The sequence below is a fragment of the Eptesicus fuscus genome, chromosome 3, assembly GCF_027574615.1.
Source record: "Eptesicus fuscus isolate TK198812 chromosome 3, DD_ASM_mEF_20220401, whole genome shotgun sequence".
Lineage (NCBI taxonomy): Eukaryota > Metazoa > Chordata > Mammalia > Chiroptera > Vespertilionidae > Eptesicus > Eptesicus fuscus.
In genome coordinates this window covers 98,455,692-98,477,797 of record NC_072475.1, presented here as the reverse complement: position 1 = coordinate 98,477,797, position 22,106 = coordinate 98,455,692, and the positions used below count along the sequence as shown (strand labels likewise).

Below are 22,106 nucleotides of genomic sequence, written 5' to 3'. Positions count from 1 at the left end.
GCAGGCCTGGTCCCCCCCCCAACTGCCCTCCCCTAGAGGCCTGGTCCTCCCAACTGCCCTCCCCTTCAGGTCTGGTCCCCCTAACTGCTCTCCCCTACAGGCTAGTCACCCCCAACTGCCCTCCCCTGCAGGCCTGGTCCCTCCCAACTGCCCTCCCCTGCTGGCCATCTTGTGGCGGCCATCTTGTATCCACATGGGGGCAGCCATCTTGTGTTGAAGTGATGGTCAATTTGCATATTACTCTTTTATTAGATAGGATTTCCTGAAGAAACCCAACTACTTGAGAGGGAGCTTGTTTATGAGCAGCAAATTGGTCCATACTTTCAGGAAAGATACAAATCTAATAATTTAGAGCAGGACATTTCATTTATGAATCATCACTTGGAGTATAGTTACCATGAGTCAAAAATTCAGATAATCTTTGGCTTAACTGATAAAAATAAGGTAAGTGTCTTAAACCGATATTGTGGTGATGTCACCAAGTACTCTGTGAACATGCAGTAGACACATCTGTCTGAAATGCACAGCTTCACTCATCACTTCACTGCCAAGTCTGGCCCTAGGTCAAGAGTTCAGGTTTCTATCACAGAACAAAGTGAAACTGTCCTCCATATGGAAGGAAGTTGCTAATGGCCAGGTGCCTCAAAAAAAACAGAACAACAGATTGATGTCTGATCTCACCAAAATATATCAATGAAAAGAGAGAGTAAAGTGCCCTTTTAAGCTTTTTAAGATTCATTTCCCTATCACTTTTTCCTGACTCCTTCATCAATGACCTTCCTTTTCTTGTATCTCTTCCTCTAAAATGTTTTTTTCTTCTTAGTCTATATAATAATGTTCACATACCTTTTCCTAAAACATTCTCACAGATTCTGCCTTCCTGCCAAGCCTTTTCCCTACCTTTTTTTTCTCTCCCCAACCTTCTAAAAAGAGCCTGTGCTCACCATCTCCCTTCCACGGTTTCCATTCACTTTCACACCCCTGCAGTCTGTGTTTTATTCCGACTACTTCACTAAAAATAGTTCTTTTGAATATCACATATAAACAACGTGTTGCAAAATCTTTGTATTGTCCCCTACCTGCACCGTGGCCACCATTCACATTCCACTTTTATTTTTGTGGCATTTCATATTTCTTTCTATCTTAAAATTTCCTCCTCCATTCTTTCTAGGATAGTATTCTCTCTAGTTTGGATACCTTAGCTATTTTATATCTGAGTGGGTCCTTCTCAGTTTGCATCATAGAATTTTGTTCCTGTGCCTAATCTTTAAATACAATCATCCCTGACTACTGGTGTGCACATTCTCACAGACTATATTGTATCCATCTCTTTCCAACTTCACATCCACTGACTTCATATAAGTAGCTTGAAACCAGCCATTTTGGGAGTAATTACACAAAAGAAGCATATGGCTACAAATTAGGGTTTTGCTTTGTTTGTTTTTTCCTAGAAAATCGATTGCTATACATTAACCAGTATATCACTGTTGATAATTTGGCCTTTGTAATTCATGCAATTTTTACCTTTGTGATAGTTCTAACATCCTCTCTCTAGTTGTAACCTTTCTACTGATCTTTAAACTTAGTTCTCCAAATTCTTATTAATTTTTTTCCATATCTGTATTCTTGACAGCATCTTACTGTATTCAAAACTGAAATTATTTTCCCCATCACATCTATGATTTTCCCTGTTTTGTCTACATTGCTTAACACAATTATGTTCCACTAATCTTACAGGCCATCTAATTAACATTTGAGTAACTTCTGTTTTTACTCCATTATTTTATTTTAGTTTTCTATATTCAATTAGTCTCCAAGTCCTATTGGGCCTATCTCTAAAATACCTATGTAGGCTGTTCTCTCCTCTTTATTGCACAACTGATTTAAGTCAGTACTTTCATATTTTATATCTAGATTATTTTCAATTTTCTGATACTTTCATTTACCTAATTCTAGTCTCTTCCTTAACTATAATGTGCTGCCAGTTATTTTTCTAAAATACAAATTTGATTATATATTTTATTGCTCAAAATTATTTGTTGGCTCACTGCTGCCCATATCATAAATCCCAAACTCTTTAGCACAGTATTCCTGGCCTTCTCAATCTGATTTTATCTTTTACCATGTGTCCCTAGCCCCAAATATCATATTCTCCAGCCGAATTGGAAAGGAGTAGTCACTAAACATTCAATTTCACATTTCCATAATTTTTTCTACCTATTTCCTTTACTTGTTCTTCCCTTCTCTCTATTTAATCTGTAGAAATCATGTTTTCTTTTTTTGAAATACAACTCAAGTGGCATCTAAGGAAGTGTTGTATAATGTATTGAATAAATTGTAAAAAATTACTTGGGTATATGCGTATCTCCTCCATTAGAGAGCAAATTTCTAAATCTTACTGCTTTTCATATGGCCTTAGAGAACCTAACAGCATACCTTGCAAATATATGTTCAATCTATGTTTACTTGGTGCTTAAATAAATCAGTACCTTGGATGAGATGAGTCTTTGCTGGTGGAAGGTCCCGTTTTGCTGCCTTGTTTCCGCGTCCTTTCCCATCATTTTGCTGTTCCTGTGCTTCTCTGGGTTCACCTGGATTTGTTCGCATTTCAGCAACTGGTCTTCCATCCAATACTTCCCTCCCCTTATAATTGCCTCCTTTTCTATCTGATGATCTGTCTGTTCTTGCTTCTATACAAGGAAGTTTTGGCACCATGACAGGTCGTACTTCCAGCTGTGCCTTGGATTGGACAGTGGGTGACTTTATAGCAGGTGGTGGCACAGGAGGAGGTGGAAGATCTAAAATAAAATGTTTAAAATACTGTAAAAGTGTGCCATTTATAAAATAAGCAAATATTAGAAATATCATTGGGATCACATTCATCTGGGATTAGAACAATTGAAGGCAACCAAGGAATAAGGAGACCAACAATTTTAATGTACTTTTTATCTAGCACAGAAATATTGACTCACAGAGCTGAAGTTTACAGATCATCGAGTCTTAGTATAGCTAATATAGGCATAAATGCTGTAATCTCCCCAACCTCCCAACCACTACAGATCTTCCTAATTGATTTCAGCACAATGTTGCTGATTCCAAATACATACCCTTCCTCCTTCAGACAACCACTTCAAACTGATTGAAGTTGGCACTTGAGTTGAGGCATATTTGCTGTCTCTAATCTAGCCTAAATCCTTTCTTATTTTGAACAGGGAAACTCAACAACATGGACCTTAAACTATTTTCCAACCTCAAAGGTATCTGTGACCAGACCAGGACTAATGCCCTCAGATTCTTAATTTCTGAGTCAGTGTTCTTTTACTATTTCATTCTATCACATATTTATAATCTACCATTCTCTTAACTTTATATATGCAACCATAGGTTTTAAATCAGATAATCACTGGAATAAATATAGAATAATTTCATCTATCTATAGTTATAGCTATATGTTAATATGTTATATATAATAGAAAATTGTATATAATTCAATTTCTTATATTATAAATACAATTAAAAGATACTTAAGTATAAAATTAGGCATAAAGTTTGAAATTTAGAAAATTTATTTAAGTGGTACTATCTTTTAAAATAACTCTTATGTATACTCTAGGGAGGAGAAATATGTATCCTTATGATAGTTGGTAAGTTAGTAGAAGAATATGAAGAGATTCTAGCTTTAGGGTTTTTTTTTTTTTTGGCTGTAGTGTGGATGATGGATTTTGAATCCAGGAGACCATTAGGTTGTTTGTAATAGTTCATAAAAATAATGACAGGGGATAGAACTATATTAGTGACTATTCAGATGGCTGTTTAGATGTCTTTGACAGAGATTAAGGAAGAAAAGTCAATATTATTTAATAATCAACCAAATACAGTAGGAAAGGGAAAAGAAAGAACCTAAATGACTTTTAGGGTTTTTGTCATAGTTGACTAGGTGGATGAGAGAAACATCACTGAAGATAAATAATGCAGGGATGAGGAAGTGATGTTTTATGAAGAAACACTCTAAGTTCAATTTTATTTTATTTTATTACTAGTGACCTGGTGCGCGGATTCGTGCACATTGGAAGGAAATTAATTAGAAGGTGGCCAGTGGGGAAGGACTGGAAAAGACGGGCTGGACACGCCCTGGAGCCAACCTCCAGCAGTCCCTCCCCAGCATCTGCAGAGTGAGCGGGGTCCCTCCGGCAGGTGGGGTCCCTTGGCCTGGCTTGCGGGGATCAGGCAGAAACCGGCTCTCCGACATCCCGCGAGGGGTCCCAGAGTGCAATAGGGCACTCTGCAAAGTTGCTGTCATACAGGGTGTGGAATGCAAACCCAAGTGTGCAGTAAACCAGATTCGGGGCCACAGTGCCCCAGCAACAACATAACCCACGGCCGAAGGTGGAATCGTGTGGCCCTGCAAGGAATCGAGCTCTCTCCTCTCTGGTTTCAGGGTGCATCACCCAAGAACTGCTGCTGCCAAGTCACTGCAGCTCGTCAGCTCCTGCGTTGAGCGTCTGCCCCCTGATGGTCAGTGCGTGTCATAGAGACTGGTCAGACAGTTGGACACTTAGCATATTAGCCTTTATATATATATATATTTATTTAAAAATATTTTTTATTGATTTCAGAGAGGAAGGGAGAGGGAGAGAAACATCAATGATGAGATAGAATCATTGATTGGCCGCCTGCTGCGTGATCCCCACTGGGGATGAGCCTGCAACCCAGGCATATGCCCTGACCAGGAATTGAACCATTAACCTCCTGGTTCATAGGTCGATGCTCAACCACTGAGCCATGCCGGCCGGAATGTAAGTTCAGTGTTAGAAAAGTGAGTAGGAGAAATCTTTGAAGTATACAGATAGAGATGTCCAACAAAATCTGAATTTCAAGAGAGGCCAAAACTAGAGATACAGAGATTTGGGAATTATCAGCATAGTTATGTTCTTTTTTAACTCATGACTTTAGAAATGATAATGTTTTTACATTTAGATATTTAATATCTTTGTGATAGAATAAATCAACTAAAACATTTATAAAAACATCTTTTAAATGTTTAGTATTATAAAATTAACTTTAAAATTTTAAACAAAAATAAAACATTTACATGGTAAAAAATTTAAAAGTCTGTAAGATCTTAAAAGTATGACCCCCTCAAACCTCCCAACCTTCACTTCAAACACTCAATATGATTATGCAGAAATAATGTTTGAATAGTTTTTTTTTATAGATTATTCCAGAAATTATTTATTCACATAAAACAGGGCTGCCAAGTCAAATAACATCAGGGAGCACCTTTCACTTCTGAAACGATGGGATTATATACGACACAGTGGATGTCTGCCCACTGACCAAAAGTACCAAAATCAAATACACAGCCTTTCCTTCTTATTAACAACAATGGAATTGTCCCTCTTTTACCTGATGGTGCAGTTGTATACATTTCCCTATATGTACATACGGCTGTGTTTATTTTTTTTAAAGTTCATATAATGCTCTATTTAATGAATTATATTATTACTTATTTAGCCAATCCCTACAGAGAAATATTTAGGTTGTTTCCAGATATTTTAGTATTACTGACAATGATCTACTGACTATCATTTACATATACCAGCATGAGAAGCTATTGAATATTAAAATTGTATATTGAAAATTCTTAATACAATAGCAAATTAAGGGTCCGAAGAAGCGTCAATTTTAACCTAGTGTTTCTCATTCTTATATTATTTAAAAGTAAATTAACCCTTATTTTGTCCCGTAGGTAGATATACATTTTTTTGAAATTAGTTTTCTTTTGATATTATGTGCTAAAGCTAAGACATTCAAAATCATTGTAATGGTCTTTGAAAACAAAAAACTTGAAGTACCATCTTATTACCAGTTGTTTTACTCAGGACTCCATTATTAAAACTTTTACTTATATTTTGTTGTTGTTAGTTTTCATGGCTCACCATGTTCTTTTATTTTTTCATATAGAATAGTCTCAAAGTTTTATCTAAAACGGTGGCCAAAGTACAGCCAACAGCACTAATTTCCCCCAGATTCTAGAAATTCAAATGATTTTAGTCTTACAACATATATTGCCATTGTCACTAGTGCATGACTTTCCTCCTTTACTACTTAAAAAATAAATTAAAAAAATAGTGCTTAAAAAAGATGTAATATCATGAAAGCACCTGCCACATCTGCTACTTGTTTATTAAAAATAACTAAAGAGAGAGTGTTCAAAGAAAGATTGTACCACGTTGCTTAAAGCTAAGAAACCCAACACCACGGAGTCCCAGAGTTCAGACTGAGACTGTAACTTGAAATGGGAAGAAGAGAAAGTCTAACTCTGAGCACATCTGGAAGCACAGGGAAGAGTGCCTACAGTCTCATTTCTATACTAGCTGCTTTCTATACACTTAAATTGGATTGCAAGCACATATCAGGATACTGATGAATGCCAGTATCATCAAGTCAAAAAATATCTGGGCTCAATAGATATCAAAACTGATGATTAATACTGTTAAAAGTCTTGGTAATATATGACTCTCAAGACAAAAATCTATTACAAGATGCTCTATATAGATCCTATCTATAAAAAAGGTTAAAAAAAAGAGAGAGAGAGAATCAGAGAACCCAATGGTTATTTTAAAAGTTCTAACTTCCCGTATATAATTGCTACTGTATCTAATTGATAATTATAGGGATATGCTGGGACTTTTTATTTCTTATGTAAATAGATTATCAAATAAATTATTTTTAGGTGTAATAAAATAATTAGAATAAAATCAGGGATTATCATAATATAAACAATTCTGTATTTGACGTAGTGATAAATAGTACTTTCATCCAATTCATACCACTAATAGCTCAAACTGGATTTAACAAATGGATCATGAACCTGTTATATATATGTTTAGGCTCTTTATATAAAGAAGTAAAGACTATTCTTTACACAAGACTCTCCAAATACCAGTATAATGCATGTAAAGTAGTATGTAGGAACATGCGCATGCAGACAATTCTACTGCATTAACTTGCTATGGAGACCAGCACTCTATTTACTTAACTGCCTAAAGCCCCAAGACCTTGTAATTAATAATAAATCAAGTCAAAATAATGTCATTCCAAAGAGGGTGGTGAATTTATAATTTATGAAAAGTAGGGCTAGAGAAATAATGTAGATTTGGTTTTTAAATCAAGTATGCAAATGCATTGGGAAGGGTTGAAAAGAGGGGGTGGGAAGAATCTATTAGAAAGTCCTAGAAATGCACTTATGCTTGGTTTTAACTTGATAGGATGCTGACTGATAAATATTCATATATTTTCATCCTACCCTTCATCTGGATTAACCTTGTAAGTGGCAAATTTGAAATGAATAGATTATGCCTGTCACTGTGACTACAGCATGGAGCACTTGGCTCTGCGCTGGGTTCTTCCTAGGTGCTATGAGCAAGGTATGGTCACAGTGTCACCAATCAGGGGCTAAATTGTGTCTCCTCAAAATTCCTCTGTTGAAGTCCTAACCTCCATACCTCAGAATGAAACTATTTGGATTTAGGGTCTTGAAAAGTAATGAAAGTAAAGCGAGATCCTTAGGTGGGCACTATTCCACTCTGACTGGTTTCCTTATAAGAAGATATTAGAACACATACATACATTGAGGAAAGAAAAAGTAAAGACATAGGGAGAAGATGGTCATCTACGAGCCAAAAAGAAAGACCTCAGAAACAGACCCTGCCAACACCTTGATCTTGGACTTTTAGCCTCCAGAGCTGTGAGGAAATAAATTTCTGTTGTTTAAGTCATCTAGTTTATGGTACTTCGTTAGGTAGTCCTAGAAAACTAAGGCTAAAAGTCCAACAGAGCTGACTGACAAAAATCATTACAAATTACTCTTCATCATCTCAGATATAGCCACACTTTATCCTTCTTTATGCAGTTCACAAAAATTCTGCAAAAAATTTGTAATTTAAACAAAATTTTCAAAGTAAAGCTGTTACAGTCTCAAGACTGATACATCATATTCTGAAAAGAGTTCACATAAAAAGTCTATTGATAATAATCAAACTCATCCATGGTTAATATGTATTTAATTATTAAAAACCAAAAATTAAAAAAAACATATCCTCCATGTTTTGCTAGTAGATTTAATTCAGATTTTAACAATTGGTAGCTCTTTCAATTATATTCCCCTCCCCTTTCTCTCTTTTTTAAAAATATATTTTTATTGATTTCAGAGAGGAAGGGAGAGGGAGAGACAAACATCAATGATGAGAGAGAATCATTGATCAGCTTCCTCCTGCATGCCCTCCACTGGGAACCAGAGCTCACAACCCAGGCATGTGCCCTGACTGGGAATCGAACTGTCACCTCCTGGTTCATAGGTCAACACCCAACCATTGAGCCACACTAGCTAGGCCCCACCCTCTTTTTTTTTTTTTTAAATAATTGTACAAACTGTGTCTGTCATTGAGTTTCTTCATGAAATAGTCTGAGTGTTTTTTCAGAAAATGCAGTATAGTAATTTAATAAAATAATTTCCAAGAAAATCTTTTGTTTCAATGACCATTGTTTCAATAACCACTGTTATTAGGAATATGTGCATTTCTTCTATTTGGTGCATTAAGAAGAATATGCATTTACATAATTTTAGTCAATCAATATGCATTATGTAATATACATAAAATAACACATAGCAATGTTATTTTGGTCTTTACCAAATTAGAAGGCATCCAGAATTAAAGTTAAGACTTGTTAGGACAATAAATATAACTGAAAAACACTTGGTTATCAAAATGCTGAAAGGAAGTGAAAGCTAAAATTTAAAAAGTAGCTTTAGTCATATTTCCATTTTATCTGTTTTTGTGACTTTGAAAAAATAAATATTTACTTCTACATTATAATATATACTATGATAATTTTACATAATTACTTTAAGAAATAAACAAATAGAAATCCAAAAAGTATTTTAAATTAACTTTTTGGATTTACAAATATTTCAATTATTTTGTTATTTCTAAAATAGACTTGAAAAAAACTTGGGTGCTTCATTGTTCAATTTAAGTTATTATTCTGGGATTAGTAAGAATTTAAATTTAATTATTAAATACGCTGTAATAAGTACTACAGAATGTGGGACAATACATATAGATCACAATTTTCAAGCACAGTGCAATTTGTAACTATAAATTTATGCTATGCCCTTTAAGTTGGCATTACATTACTTAGAGTATTTTCAAAAACCATCATTCAATGCCAGAAGCCTCTCAAGCAAGTATAAATAAGAGGCAGAAAGAGCTACACACAGCTCCAGGCCAGATTTCCTCTCTTATGAATTCAACTTTGATGTGTTTACATCAAGGTTTGATGTTTTGACCCAATTTTCAGTTAGGGGCATCTCTCTTCTAGATAATAAAACTAATACAACAGCTATAAAACTTGCAAAATGCCATTAGAGGGGTCCCATAAATGTAAAAGTGCTGATAGGGTTCGGCGATTTATACCTAGCGCTGTCCCTTCACAGAGGCAAACACGCACAAAGCCACTGTAATAACCCTTCAAAAATCAGATAATATTCTGGCGGCACAGCTTCACTGACAAAAGAGTCCTGGGCAGAAGCCAGGAGGCCCAGGTGTGCCATGTCCTGCCAGTATTTAATGCAGTCTAATAACAGATAGATGCTAGTGAGAGAAAATACTCTGGGTAAAATAGAGATAATAGCATGGACAGCCACTCATTGCAAAATTACTTGTGCTCATCATGCTGTGAGCTTTGTATTAAATTTTTCTGTCAAGTGGCAGGAATCTCAGGGAGAAGTGCCTCAGAAAACCCTGCTTGTAACCTTGGATAAATATCTATAATATTAGGCTTTCATATGATAATGGCAAATGATGCCCTTTTGAAAAATTGCTGACTGGTAATGAAAGTACTAATCAGATTGCGGTGGGAGAGGACCCGGAGGTAGGGAATGCTGTGACACCCTTCTTCCCCCGCCCCTTCAGCAAATTTAGCAAACTTGACAAGATGGGTGAGTCTGGGAGAATTTATCTTACATGAATTTCCAACAAAGCCCTTGGGGTTGTTTTAGAAAACGAGAAGGTGGCAGTTTAATAAACGCTGGGCCACCTGAGGCACTTTCATTAAAGACTTTCTTTAGACAACATCCCAATGTTTGCATTATTCCCCTGAGCTCCCTTGTGAATACAAGCCTTAACTTCAGTGAGAGTCAGAACTGTCTGCAAAGGCATGAAGAAAGATGATTCTCTTTGCCTCTTGGTGCACAACATAACTGTTGGCAACACCATAGTTAGATGAATATTCATATTAGTTAATTGTCTTCTATTTGAATGCAAAATTCCACATGGGGGAAAAATGAGGACACTTTGGAAGATTTATCAATGAATCTGATGAAATTTTACACTATACCATTATTTCAACTACATTGATGTCTACTTGTCTGATAGCTTTAAAAAATATTAAAGGTATACATTCTTTATCAACTTATGAGAAAACTGCAAGGACCAGAGAGGCCTGACAAGATGCGGAAGGCGATCATTCCTATAAGTATTGTAAGGCTTACTGTTAATGAATGCTTAATGTAACTTCTAATGTTAGTAGATGTGTTTTCTAGTCATGAAGAGCCGGATAAATGTGCGAGATTCATAGATGTTTTCATGGTTTCAATGGACTTACCATCTGTGTAGGCTTCTCTGCGCAGGTGTCCTGGCTGGTGTTTCGGTTTCTTGGCTGGTCTGGTCTTCTGCATCACGGCGGTGCTCATGTTGCTGTCCGTGGAGACAGGACTTGTGGGCCGAGGGCACTGGGATGCATGGAAGTGCCGGCGGCCTGAGAAAAAGAAATCAGAGCCAAGCTCATCAAGAAATTGTAATAATAATAATCATGAAAACTAGAAACATCCCTAACTTTTAAAAAAAGCTTTACTACACAATTTTAGCAAATAATAAGATTTCTGATACTCTGCTTGCACTGTCCATTGGGAAAAATCCTTTAAAGGCATTTTCAGGCTGTTTTTATTTTTTCCACAGTACTTTTATCCTATTAAAATTTATGGTACCTATTTATTAAAGAAAAAACATTCCAATTATTTTTTGCAACGAACTGCACCAAAATTATTGTTAAATACATATTAATTAAAAATTTGCATAAAACACTCAGTGTTGCTTTCTCAAGGAATAGCCAGAATGAACAGTACTAATTAAATCTTCTATTTTAACTAAAGTTTGTTATTCTTTGAAGGTAGATTCCCAATATCTTAATATATTCTCCAGTATCTTCTCTTAAAGGGGCCTGGTATTAAGCTAACTCACATATTTAGACCTACCAAAAATACTCACACCTCTTTTTTATTGCAAGATAGAAACTTGCAGGTTCTGGATACTTCAAATGACCCCTCCTGAGACTTTTATTTTTCTCGGTGGTGGCAGAGGTGGGTTTTGATTATAGGTATACCTCAGAGATACTGCAAGTTTCATTCCAGGCCACCACAATTAAGCAAGCATCACAATAAAAGGAGTTGTAATCTTTTTGCTGGTGGTGGGCCTTGCCTTCAGTTTGTAAAACACACATCAGTGAAGAGCAGCAATACATGGAACCACAATAAAATGAGGTATGTCTTTATTTGGCTTTGGAGAGACAATATTCACAGGTACCAGGGATAGCTGACCTTGCTAATCAGATAAGGTGCAGGTGAGTGCTCTCACAGGCTCTGGCTGTCTTACAGAGATGTTGCATAACAGTGGCACCGCACACACATTTAATCCATCATGGCAATGGACATCTATTGGCCCTGTATTTGACCCTCACTATTTGGTTTCTAGAAATTCCAAAGACACAAATCCAGAACTTTTTGTTGTACCATAAGAAACTTCCAACAGACCTAAACATGTTTTTTGACTATAAGTAGGAGAATCCACATATAGTGAAATCAACATATTTAAAGGTGCTAAATGAAGCATATAAATACTAGTAAGACATGAATGCGGCCAAGTGAGAAGCAATGTGATAGGATCATTCATTCACATTAACTTAAGTCATATGATATGCAGCACCCTTTCCGGAAAAGAACATTTTCATAGGCAGATGCCAGTGCACATTTAGTTCATTATAATTATGAGCCAAACTAAAACCAGGAGTGCTACTAAATTACAATAAAATATTAAACCAAACTCTCTTTAGCTATGATGGAGACGATTACAATTAAAGTTACATATCCATGAAAAGGGAGAATTAGGGCTGCGAGTAAACCCATTATTTATTCTATTATATAAGGCCATCTACTGCTATAGATCCTAAGGCATAAGGTCTTTTCAACTTGAATACGATGAATTTTTAACCTATTTTTATGTTTCATTGATTTAATGAACTGAAACACACCCTTAATGAAATCTGAAAGCAGTAGTTTGAGATGTTTAATTTTATTTTTTATAGAAGATTAAAAATAAGGAGAAACAAATGCTACATATAAAATTAGAATATTATATATGTATTAAAAAAGATAGGTATGTTTGCATCTTATTGCATTGAGCAGTTACTGGGATGGGGGGAGGAATTTTTGTTGCATATAGTCCAGGCTGAAATAAATATACATTCTACTAGAATAGGTTGAAAGATATTAGACATGTTTTTCTGCAACATATTTTTGATAAATAATATATAGAAATAACTTTGTGATATGAGTTATATTTTCTTTGAATATATTCTACACTGATAAAAATTAATGACCAATTCAATATATGAAGAGAACATGGAAAATTACCAATGCAAAGTAAAACGAAAAAATAGCAGTTTTTGATTTGTTGTGATAGTTTTTCTCTATTTTGCTGACCATACTATTTTACTCTTAACTACCAGAAATACACACAACATGTATATGAATGTGTATATGTATATATCCCATTCTATTAAAAAGTCATGTGACTAATGTATGATTTAAATTATTTTTATTTTAGTAACTATTTACTTTCTAAATAGGGTTGGGAGTAGGAGATAAACAAAAATGGGTTAAAACATCAGAATGGATATATGGTAATTAAAAACAGGCTACTGGCAATGAAAAGGAAAAATATATATGATTACTTGGTTTAACTTGAAAATTATTAGATTAATAATATTTACTTTAAATATGGGGCATATTTATGCTTGGAAATGTATGTCTATTACAAACATCTTTATATCTTTCCAATTAAATTAATATTCTAATTGAGAATGAAGAGAAGGGGGGTGAAAGAGAAACAGCCCCCTCTCCAATGGTAGAGGGTCCCTCCTGGATACTAATCTAGTTCTCTTAGAGAATTTCTAATTAAATGGGATAAGAATTTCTTGATTACTTTTTACACCTTAATAAAACCCCTATCATACAAACCTCGTTTAATTATTCATATACCTGAATAAATAAAATATGTATTTGTTATGACTATCTTAAAAATAGTAACTTCCAAGGTAGCTTCACTCACGTTATATATGAGATTTAATGGGGGGGGGGGGGGGGAAAAGATTTAAAAGTCCTTGTCAAGAAAAAGAATCGAGCTGTGTCATATTCTTGGACCTTCGCTTGCTTAGGCGGAAAAAAAGAGAACAGCAGTAAGAGGGCATTTCCATAGCACAGCACAGGCGAGGAGCAGCCTCTGCACACGCGCGTTGGGGGGTGAAGTGGGCGGCTTACCCGCGGCCTCCTGCATCTGACGCCGGGCCACCTTCAGACCAGCATACTCCGCGGCCGCCGCCACGGCCTGGGCGAAGTCAGCATCGGTGAAAAAGGAGCCGTCGGAGGAGCTGACACTGGAGCGTCCACTGGAAATGTTGTCCTCCTCGGAGGCTGAGCCCCAGCCGTTGATCATGGACCCCGTGACTGAGCTCTCCAGGTCCCCGACGCTGGAGGCCGGGGTCTGCTCAAGCCCACGGAGCAAAAGCCTTCTGGTCTGCATCTTGGCCACTTCCAGGTCGGCTTCGTCTTCTTCCTCTTCTGGCGCATCCGTGTCCATATCCGAGACCAGCGGCCCTGAAATGTAGCCGTAGGTGTGCGGCGGGGAGAGCGGCCGTGGAGGTGGCGGGGGGCTCACGGGCTGCCGCCTGCGGGAAGACAAACAGGTGTGGCTCAGCTCCCGAAAGGACATAGGAACCAAGAAACGCACAAGGTACCCAGGTAACCTTCGCTTCTGTGGATCTAATTTGTTCAGAAAACAAACAAAGCTGGAAATTAGACTATGTCTAAGTTTTAAGTTGTAAGAAATTTACCTCAAAACCAGTCATTTTTAACCAAGCTGAACGATGCTTTTTGTTTTTTGTTTTTGTTTTTAATCCTCACCTGAAGATATGTTTTTATTGATTTTAAAGAGAGAGGGAGGGAGAGGGAGGGAGAGAGAGAAACATCCATCGGTTGCCTACACACTCTGCAGACCAGGGATCAAACCCACAACCTGGGTATGTGCCCTGACCTGGAATCCAACCCACAACCTTAGGTGCACAGGGCAATGCTCCAGCCAAATGAGCCACACTACCCAGGGCCAAGCTGGACTACTTTTGATTAAAGTTTAATAGAAATACACGCAGCTATCTGTAAGTCTCCTCATGCTTGAGCACATGGTCAGGTTCAATTAAAAAAGGGGAAGCAATGCTTACTTTGACATTGATGTCTGTGTATTCGTCCTAAAGCATATTGGATAATTATGATAGCTTGTTATTACCAAAGACAACAGACATCAGTCCTGAAGCAGTCTGTTCCATAAACATATAAACAGGTTCCTTTCCCTTTCTTTCATTGCCATCCCTGTCATCTTAGGTAGACCAATTCATTTTGACTATAGACAGTAGAATTTTTCAGGATTAAAAATTTATACATTCAGCATATGACATAATTTCCTTTAGATTTTATTCTGTTTTTAAAAAAGGCTATGAGCTTGGCCAGTGGGCTCAGTGGTTGAGTCTCAACCTATGAACCAGAAGGTCACAGTTCGATTCCCAGTCAGGGCACATGCCTAGGTTGAGGGCTCTACCCCCAGTGGGGGCGTGCAGGAGGCAGCCGATCTATGCTTCTCTCTCGTCATGGATGTTTCTATCTCGCTCTCCCTTTCCCTTCCTCTCTGGAATCAATAAAAATACATTTAAAAAAAAAAACAAGAAACGTATATTAAAAAAAAAAAAGAAAGCATACAAACTACAATATAAGATCTAGTCAAGACCTAACAAAGGGACCTACTAGAGAGAGAAAAAGAGAAGTTCAATACAGAACAGTTTTTTTTTTTAAAAAATTTTTATTGATATTTTACAGACAGGAAGGGAGAGGGACAGAGAGCTAGAAATATCGATGAGAGAGAAACATCGATCAGCTGCCTCCTGCACACCTCCTACTGGGGATGTGCCTGCAACCAAGTACATGCCCTTGACCGGAATTGAACCTGGGACCCCTCAGTCCGCAGGCCGACGCTCTATCCACTGAGCCAAACCGGCCAGGGCCAGAACAGTTTTTAAGATGGGATGGCAGTTGTTCAAAGAAAAACGTTTTAAGCTTTTTATCCCAATGAAATGAGATACTTCGACAGATATGTTTTATTAAGACAAATGTAAAAGCATTAACAATAAAAGATTATTAAAATACTACAATTAACATATTTATTGAGCACCTACTTTGTAATTAAGTATATTTTACAATGTTAACTCATTTAATTCTCACAACAACTTGCCTTAACTACTTCTTTTATCACCATTTTATAGATGAGGATATTAAAATTCAGAGGAATTAAGGACCTTGACAGTTTCCACAACTAGTATGTATCAAATTTAAAATTTCCAGGTCATGAACATCTTCTAGGAATAATATTACATATATATGGACACATACATATATATTTACATAGATATACATATATGTCATTATATATACACTATTTTTATATAAAGACTCAGAGTTCTTAAGTATAATGTGTTATTTTTTATTTGTGGGTGGTTTCTAATGCATCTGTGTGTGGCACTAGAAGAAAATTAAATGAGCTAAAGTTGAAGTTATTTAAAAGATTAAATGGATAATAGTTTCAATATGGAGTGTGTTATACACATAGGAGGAAAACCTTTGTTTCATTTAAATTGCAATAAAATACCATCCTTAAATGTTAATTTACAGTTCTTTGTCAGCATGCACACCCAAATACCACAAGAAACCTCTTTTTTAAAAGACATATAAGACTTTTTAGCACAAAAGGGACTATTTTGACCACCAATAAAACGATGTAGAAGAGCCAACTTCACTATGAAACGATGCCAGCATTGTTGTATTTGGGTAATTCACATTCTGTGGAGTAAAAACATCTTCATGTTAAACAAGGGCTGGCTTTTAACTATTACCATCCTGTGCAAATCATCTGTAAATAAGTCAAGCCCAAGGGATGTGTGATAAATATGTACAGTTTGAAATATGTAATATATTCAATTTGAAAACAAAAAGCCATTTCAGGATGCTGCATTCAAGTGGGACTTGCCGTAAATGACCCTCAACCCTCTATATTCTGCCTTCTGCCCGCCTCCCGCCAGGGGTTTTGACGTCTCTGAAATAATGTACAAGTATACAACTGTGGATCACAACACTCTAGGCTCCTGTAAAAACGATGCCTTCATAAACATGTTTAAGAAAAGAAGGAGACAATGACTTTAATTTCTGAAAGCAGGTGTTTATATAGTTCACCACATACCATTTACCATGTATAGGACAAAGGGGGGAAATGCATACCTTTGAGGCTTTTTTCTGAAACTGTTGTAGCTTCAATACTTTATTCCATAAATAAATATTACTTTTACTTTTCAATATATTTTTTACTAAATATCAATTACAATAAACTCAGGAGGACCAGACACTTTTTGAAACAACAAATGTAAATAAGTTTAATTATATTATTTTCACAGTTATTGTCTGAAAGAGGGATGAGATTACTATTATTTTGGTCAGCTAGTTTATCTAGTTTTAGACAAAAATGGAATGTCCTACAAGGACACTAGAATGGCAAAATTTCAATATCCATAGTAACGTGCCTGAAATATTTATCTAATTAAATATTGCAGTATTATAATGGTTTTAGTTCCATAATTTCTTAATATAAATCATATTATTTATATATGTCCTTAATAACCATCCCAATGCTCTTCTGGGATGAGAACCTAACAAAAGGAAGATAAACAATCCAATCAAAAAATGGGCAAGGGACCTAAATAGACACTTCTTGAAAGTGGACACACAGAAGGCCAAGAGACATAAGAAAAAATGCTCAAATTCACTAATCATCCGAGAGATGCAAATCAAAATGACAATGTGGTACCATCTCACACCTGTCAGAATGGCTATCATCAACAAAATCAAGTGGAGAAAAAGGAACCCTCAAACAACAAGTGGAGAAAAAGGAACCCTCATGCACTGCTGGAAGGAATGCAGACTGGTGCAGCCACTGTGGAGAACAGTATGGAGTTTCCTCAAAAAATTAAAAATGGAACTCCCATTTGACCCAGTAATCCCACTTTTAGGAATATATCCCAAGAAACCAGAAACACCAATCAGAAAGGATATATGCACCCCTATGTTCAAAACAGCAAAATTTACAATAGCTAAGATTTGAAAAACAGCCTAAGTGCCCATCAGCAGATGAGTGGATTAGAAAACTATGGTATATATACACAATGGAATACTACACTACTGTAAAAAATAAAGAACTCTTACCATTTACAACAGCATAGATGAACCTGGAGAGCATTATTGCTAAGCAAAATAAGCCAGTCCAAGAAAGATAAGTATCACATGAGCTCACTCATTTGTGGAATATAATGAACAACATAAACTGACGAACAAACATAGATCCAGAGAAACAGAAGCATCGAACAGACCATTGTCAAACCTCATAGGGAAGGCATGGGAGGATGGAGGGGAGGGTGGGTAAGAGATCAACCAAAGGACTTGTATGCATGCATATAAGCATAACCAATGGACACAGACAATAGGGGGTGAGCGCCTGTGATGGGGGGCAGGAACTGGCAGGGAGAGGTCAATGGGGGAAATAGGAGACATATGTAATATTTCAACAATAAAGAATTAAAAAAGAGAGAGAGAGGGATTTTAGTCCTATACTCCTGAATCTGGATGGACCCTGTGGCTTCTCTGACCTATGATAGAATGTGGCAGAAGTGAGACAATGTTAGAAATTCAGCTAAATAGAAGTGTTCCTTGCCTGGATGGGCTTACAGTCCAGTGGAGGGGACAAACAATTAATTAAATATGCAATGATAATGCAGTATTCATGAAGCTCCATGACAGAGGTTGTCTAGGGTATCGTGGGAACACATAGAATTGGTCCTATCTCACAGGTGGGACATCAGAGAAATATTCAGTGGAGAGTATCTGCCACTTAATCTTAGGTCTAAAGGATATACAAGTGTTAGCTCCAAAAAAGAGAGGGGATAATGTGCCAGGAAGATGGCACAGCATGAGGAAAGACCTCAAGGTGGATGAGAATACTGGCCATTCCAGGAAGTGCAAGAAACAAGAGTGAAGCGACCAACGGGAACAGTGAGGAAGGGAGTGGCAATGGATAAGGATGAGAAGGCACATAGGTCAGATCACAAAGGGCTGTGATTGCCATGTTAAAGAATCTTGCCTTTACTCTTAGGGAAATGGAAAGCTACTGAGAGATTTAAGCAATGGAGAGACTTGATCAGTGTTGTATTTTAGAAAATACCTCTGCACAGTCTGAAGCAGGAAGATTCGATTGAGGAAGGGAAGGGGCAGAGCTAGGCAACAAGCCACCTACAGATCATTACAGAGATACGGGCAAGAGAAAATGGTTGTCAGAAGTAGGAAAGTGCCTCCATCACTGGAGATACATGTATCACTCTGAGTGATATTTAAGTACTAAAAATGTGTCATAAGGAGAACTTGGAATAAGGGTCTGATGCTCTGGAATGAAATCTGTAGAGAAATAGCACGTATTTTTAATGAGTCCATCAGCAGAGGAGTGGCAGGTGATGGGACACAGAAGTCACCTACTGAGGGGCAGGTATCCAGAGAGGTCACGCCTTTGAGAAGAGACCCTAGCGTTAACTGGATGTGGGAATTGCAGCATTGTATATAGCATTGGAGAGGTAGGCCTGACTTAGCTGTCCAACATTAAGAAACTTTAAATAAATTACAGTGCACATTTGTTTAAACTGCATATCTAAATAAAAAGTTATTACATGGAAAATACACTGTTTAGTGAAAAAAGTAGCTTATAAAATAATGGCATATCACAAAATCAAAGCAATGAGTATGTAGAAAAATGAAAAACAACTCTTTACTGAGGTCTTAACAGTGATTATTTCTGACTACATAGATCATTAGTATTTTTATATTTTCATTTTGTATAACTTTATTTTCAAAAATTTCTATAGTAACCATGTAGATTATACTTTCAGCATAAAAGAATGGTAATAGTATTTTTAATAGGCTTTCATCTACTTATTATTAGTGTCCCGTGTTATTTCCAGCAACAATCCTGGAAATAAATTTAATACCTTTCTAGACTAAAAATCATACTTTTTTTTTTAAAAGGCTGAATTTAGTCAAACAATTCTAAGTGCATTTCCCAATTACACATGTCCACATGGAGTTCATACGAGTATTCATCCCCCTAAAACAACAGGGGCAGGTCAACTCCAAATTCTCCAGTAGTATCAGATTCCATTAATCAAATAGTCACTGAAGAAAGCTTTGTGGAACTTAATGACAGGAATAAAACATCAGATCTTCTGTCAAAGAGCTTTTAAGTTAAACAGGGAAACAGAGATACAAATAGCAAATGCTAATGCAACCTGGAATCTGATTAGTGTGATAGCAGAGCTGTGAACAGACCATTGTAAGAATAAAGAAAAGGACTGGTTCATTCTGCCAGGCAATCAGAGGAAGGCTTCACAGAGAGGTACATTTAAAAAGGGCTTAGAAAGAAGAGAGGTACTTGCCAGGCAATCAAAGAAACAGCATGTGCAAGACACATGCCCTTGACCATTTGGTAATGGCCGTGTGAGGCAAAAGTGGCCTGACCCTCCTGCTAGCTCCAGAGCAGCCCTCTGTGGGCCGGGGAGTGGCACTGCTCACCTGGATGTTGGAGAGGTTAAGACAAATTCAAGGGATTTCAAACAGACTAGTTAGAAAGGTGTATGTGTGCAGGAATTGGAAGGGTGGAAGGAAGTAAAGGGGGGAAGGATTGTGAAAAGCTTTGAATACTGGGCTAAACAATAAGACTTAGCTCTGAGTGGGGAGTAATGTTACCAGCCCTGTGTACAAAGGAAGACATGGAGCATGACAAAAAAGGGAAGAGAGAAGAAAAGTGAAGTTAGATCAAAGATATGACAGTGTTTCAAAGGATATATAGACTGAGGGCCTGGCCTAGCCTCTGTAAGAATGTTAACAAAGGAACAAAATTAAGATATATTTTGGAGTAGAACTGAAAGGACTGGCCATAATTTAATTTGAGGAATGGTAAGAAGACAGCAGAAAGAAGTAAACAGTGGGATAATTAAGCTGATTTAAAAATGAAGTTTGTGTGTGTGTGTGTTGTGTGTGTGTGTGTGTGTGTGTGTGTGTGTGTGTGATTTTGTGATTTTGGCTATTCTTTTGGCTATTTTATTTTTAATATGTTGGTCAGATAAATAAGGATTGATAATTCTAAATCAGATAGTCACAAAAGAGGAGAAGGAACACATTTAACATATTAAATGCAAAGAAAAAATTTGGTTTTAGACACGTGCAGTCAGAGATGTCCAAGTGAAAACATCACAGTGCTCACTAATATTGCGATAGGTTTGCACAGTGAGGGATTACTACTAGAATTAGTGGAGTAATCACAGTGTAAAGTATAGAAATGTCGAATCACTATATTGTACACGTGAAACTAATGTAGCCATCCTGGCTGGCCTGGCTCAGTGGTTGAGCATCGACCTATGAACCAGGAGGTCATAGTTCAAATCCCAGTCAGGGCACAGGCCCGGGTTGCAGGCTCAATCCCCAGTAGGGGGAAGGTAGCATATCAATGATTATCTCTCATCACTGAGGTTTCTATCTCTCTCTTCCTCTCTGAACTCAATAAAATATATTAAAAAAGGAAACTAATATAACCAATAGAATATTATGTAGCAACTATACTTAATTAAATAATTAAAAAACAAAGCAAGAAAGGAAGAAAATATGTGCTCCAAGCTCCCTGCACTCCCCAGGCCTTTCACTGAAGAAAGCTTAAGTTTGATAACGTCTGAGAAGCCTTTAGATTGATCATTAGGAGGTTATGTTCAGCAGACTGATGGCAGCAGAATGCAATGGGCTGAGTATGAATAGAATTGGGAAGACAGAATTGATTACACAATCCTAAGGTATAGAAGGGAAGAAGAGCATGATAACTGGAAGTGGTTAACAATGAAGAGAAAGATGGATTGGAAATAAGAGGAAGAGGCTGAGAAGTCAAGATAGATGAAGGGAAACCAATTTTGTATTGTTTTGAGCGAGGTGGAGAGAATGACATAAGGGACAGAAAGGAAGAAGCTTGCTAAGAAGATATGGGGTGTCAATTGTAACACAGAAGGGAACGGTGAGGAAAGGTGATTGGAGAGAAGGAAAGGAGAATGCTATGGTATTTCAGAGCTAAAAGCATCTATTGGCCTCTCATTTGTTTTGAATTAGAGAGGCAGAGATGGTTTGTGACCTTAATAAGGAAAAGAGATGCCTTATTTGTTTTCAATTTTCATGAAGTTCCATGGGTTAATTATATTAAATTTAAATGTATGACAATCCAGCTTCCCCTTTTGTCACATAGCAGAAGGTTTAGCTACTTCTTCTATTTTAGAAAATATATGATTTGAATTTGGTAATAACCTCTTACTAATAGAATAGTTCATAAACATTGCAAGTTCTGTTTCAATGGACAAAATTCAAGCAGCATAAGCCAGAATTTGTTATTCATTCAAGGACACTGAAGGGAGATCTTCTGAGGGAAATAATATACTCAGTTTCAAATGACATTAGGAATATAAGAAGCAATATGTATAATATACTGTGTCAAGGGCAATAAAATAATACAAACAAAATCATCCACACTAGGAGAAGAACTCAG

At 36.8% G+C, this 22,106-nt stretch overlaps 1 protein-coding gene across 1 annotated transcript in view; it reads right to left on the bottom strand.

Moving 5' to 3' along the window:
• Positions 1-22,106, bottom strand: part of ROBO1 (roundabout guidance receptor 1) — a 449,233-nt gene that overhangs the window by 8,393 nt on the left and 418,734 nt on the right. The window contains exons 25-27 of the mRNA XM_008152276.3: positions 13,658-14,064; positions 10,669-10,821; positions 2,490-2,798 (exon numbers count right to left, since the gene is read on the bottom strand). Coding sequence (XP_008150498.2) covers positions 2,490-2,798; positions 10,669-10,821; positions 13,658-14,064 — 869 coding nt within the window. The remainder of the gene's footprint in view (positions 1-2,489; positions 2,799-10,668; positions 10,822-13,657; positions 14,065-22,106) is intronic.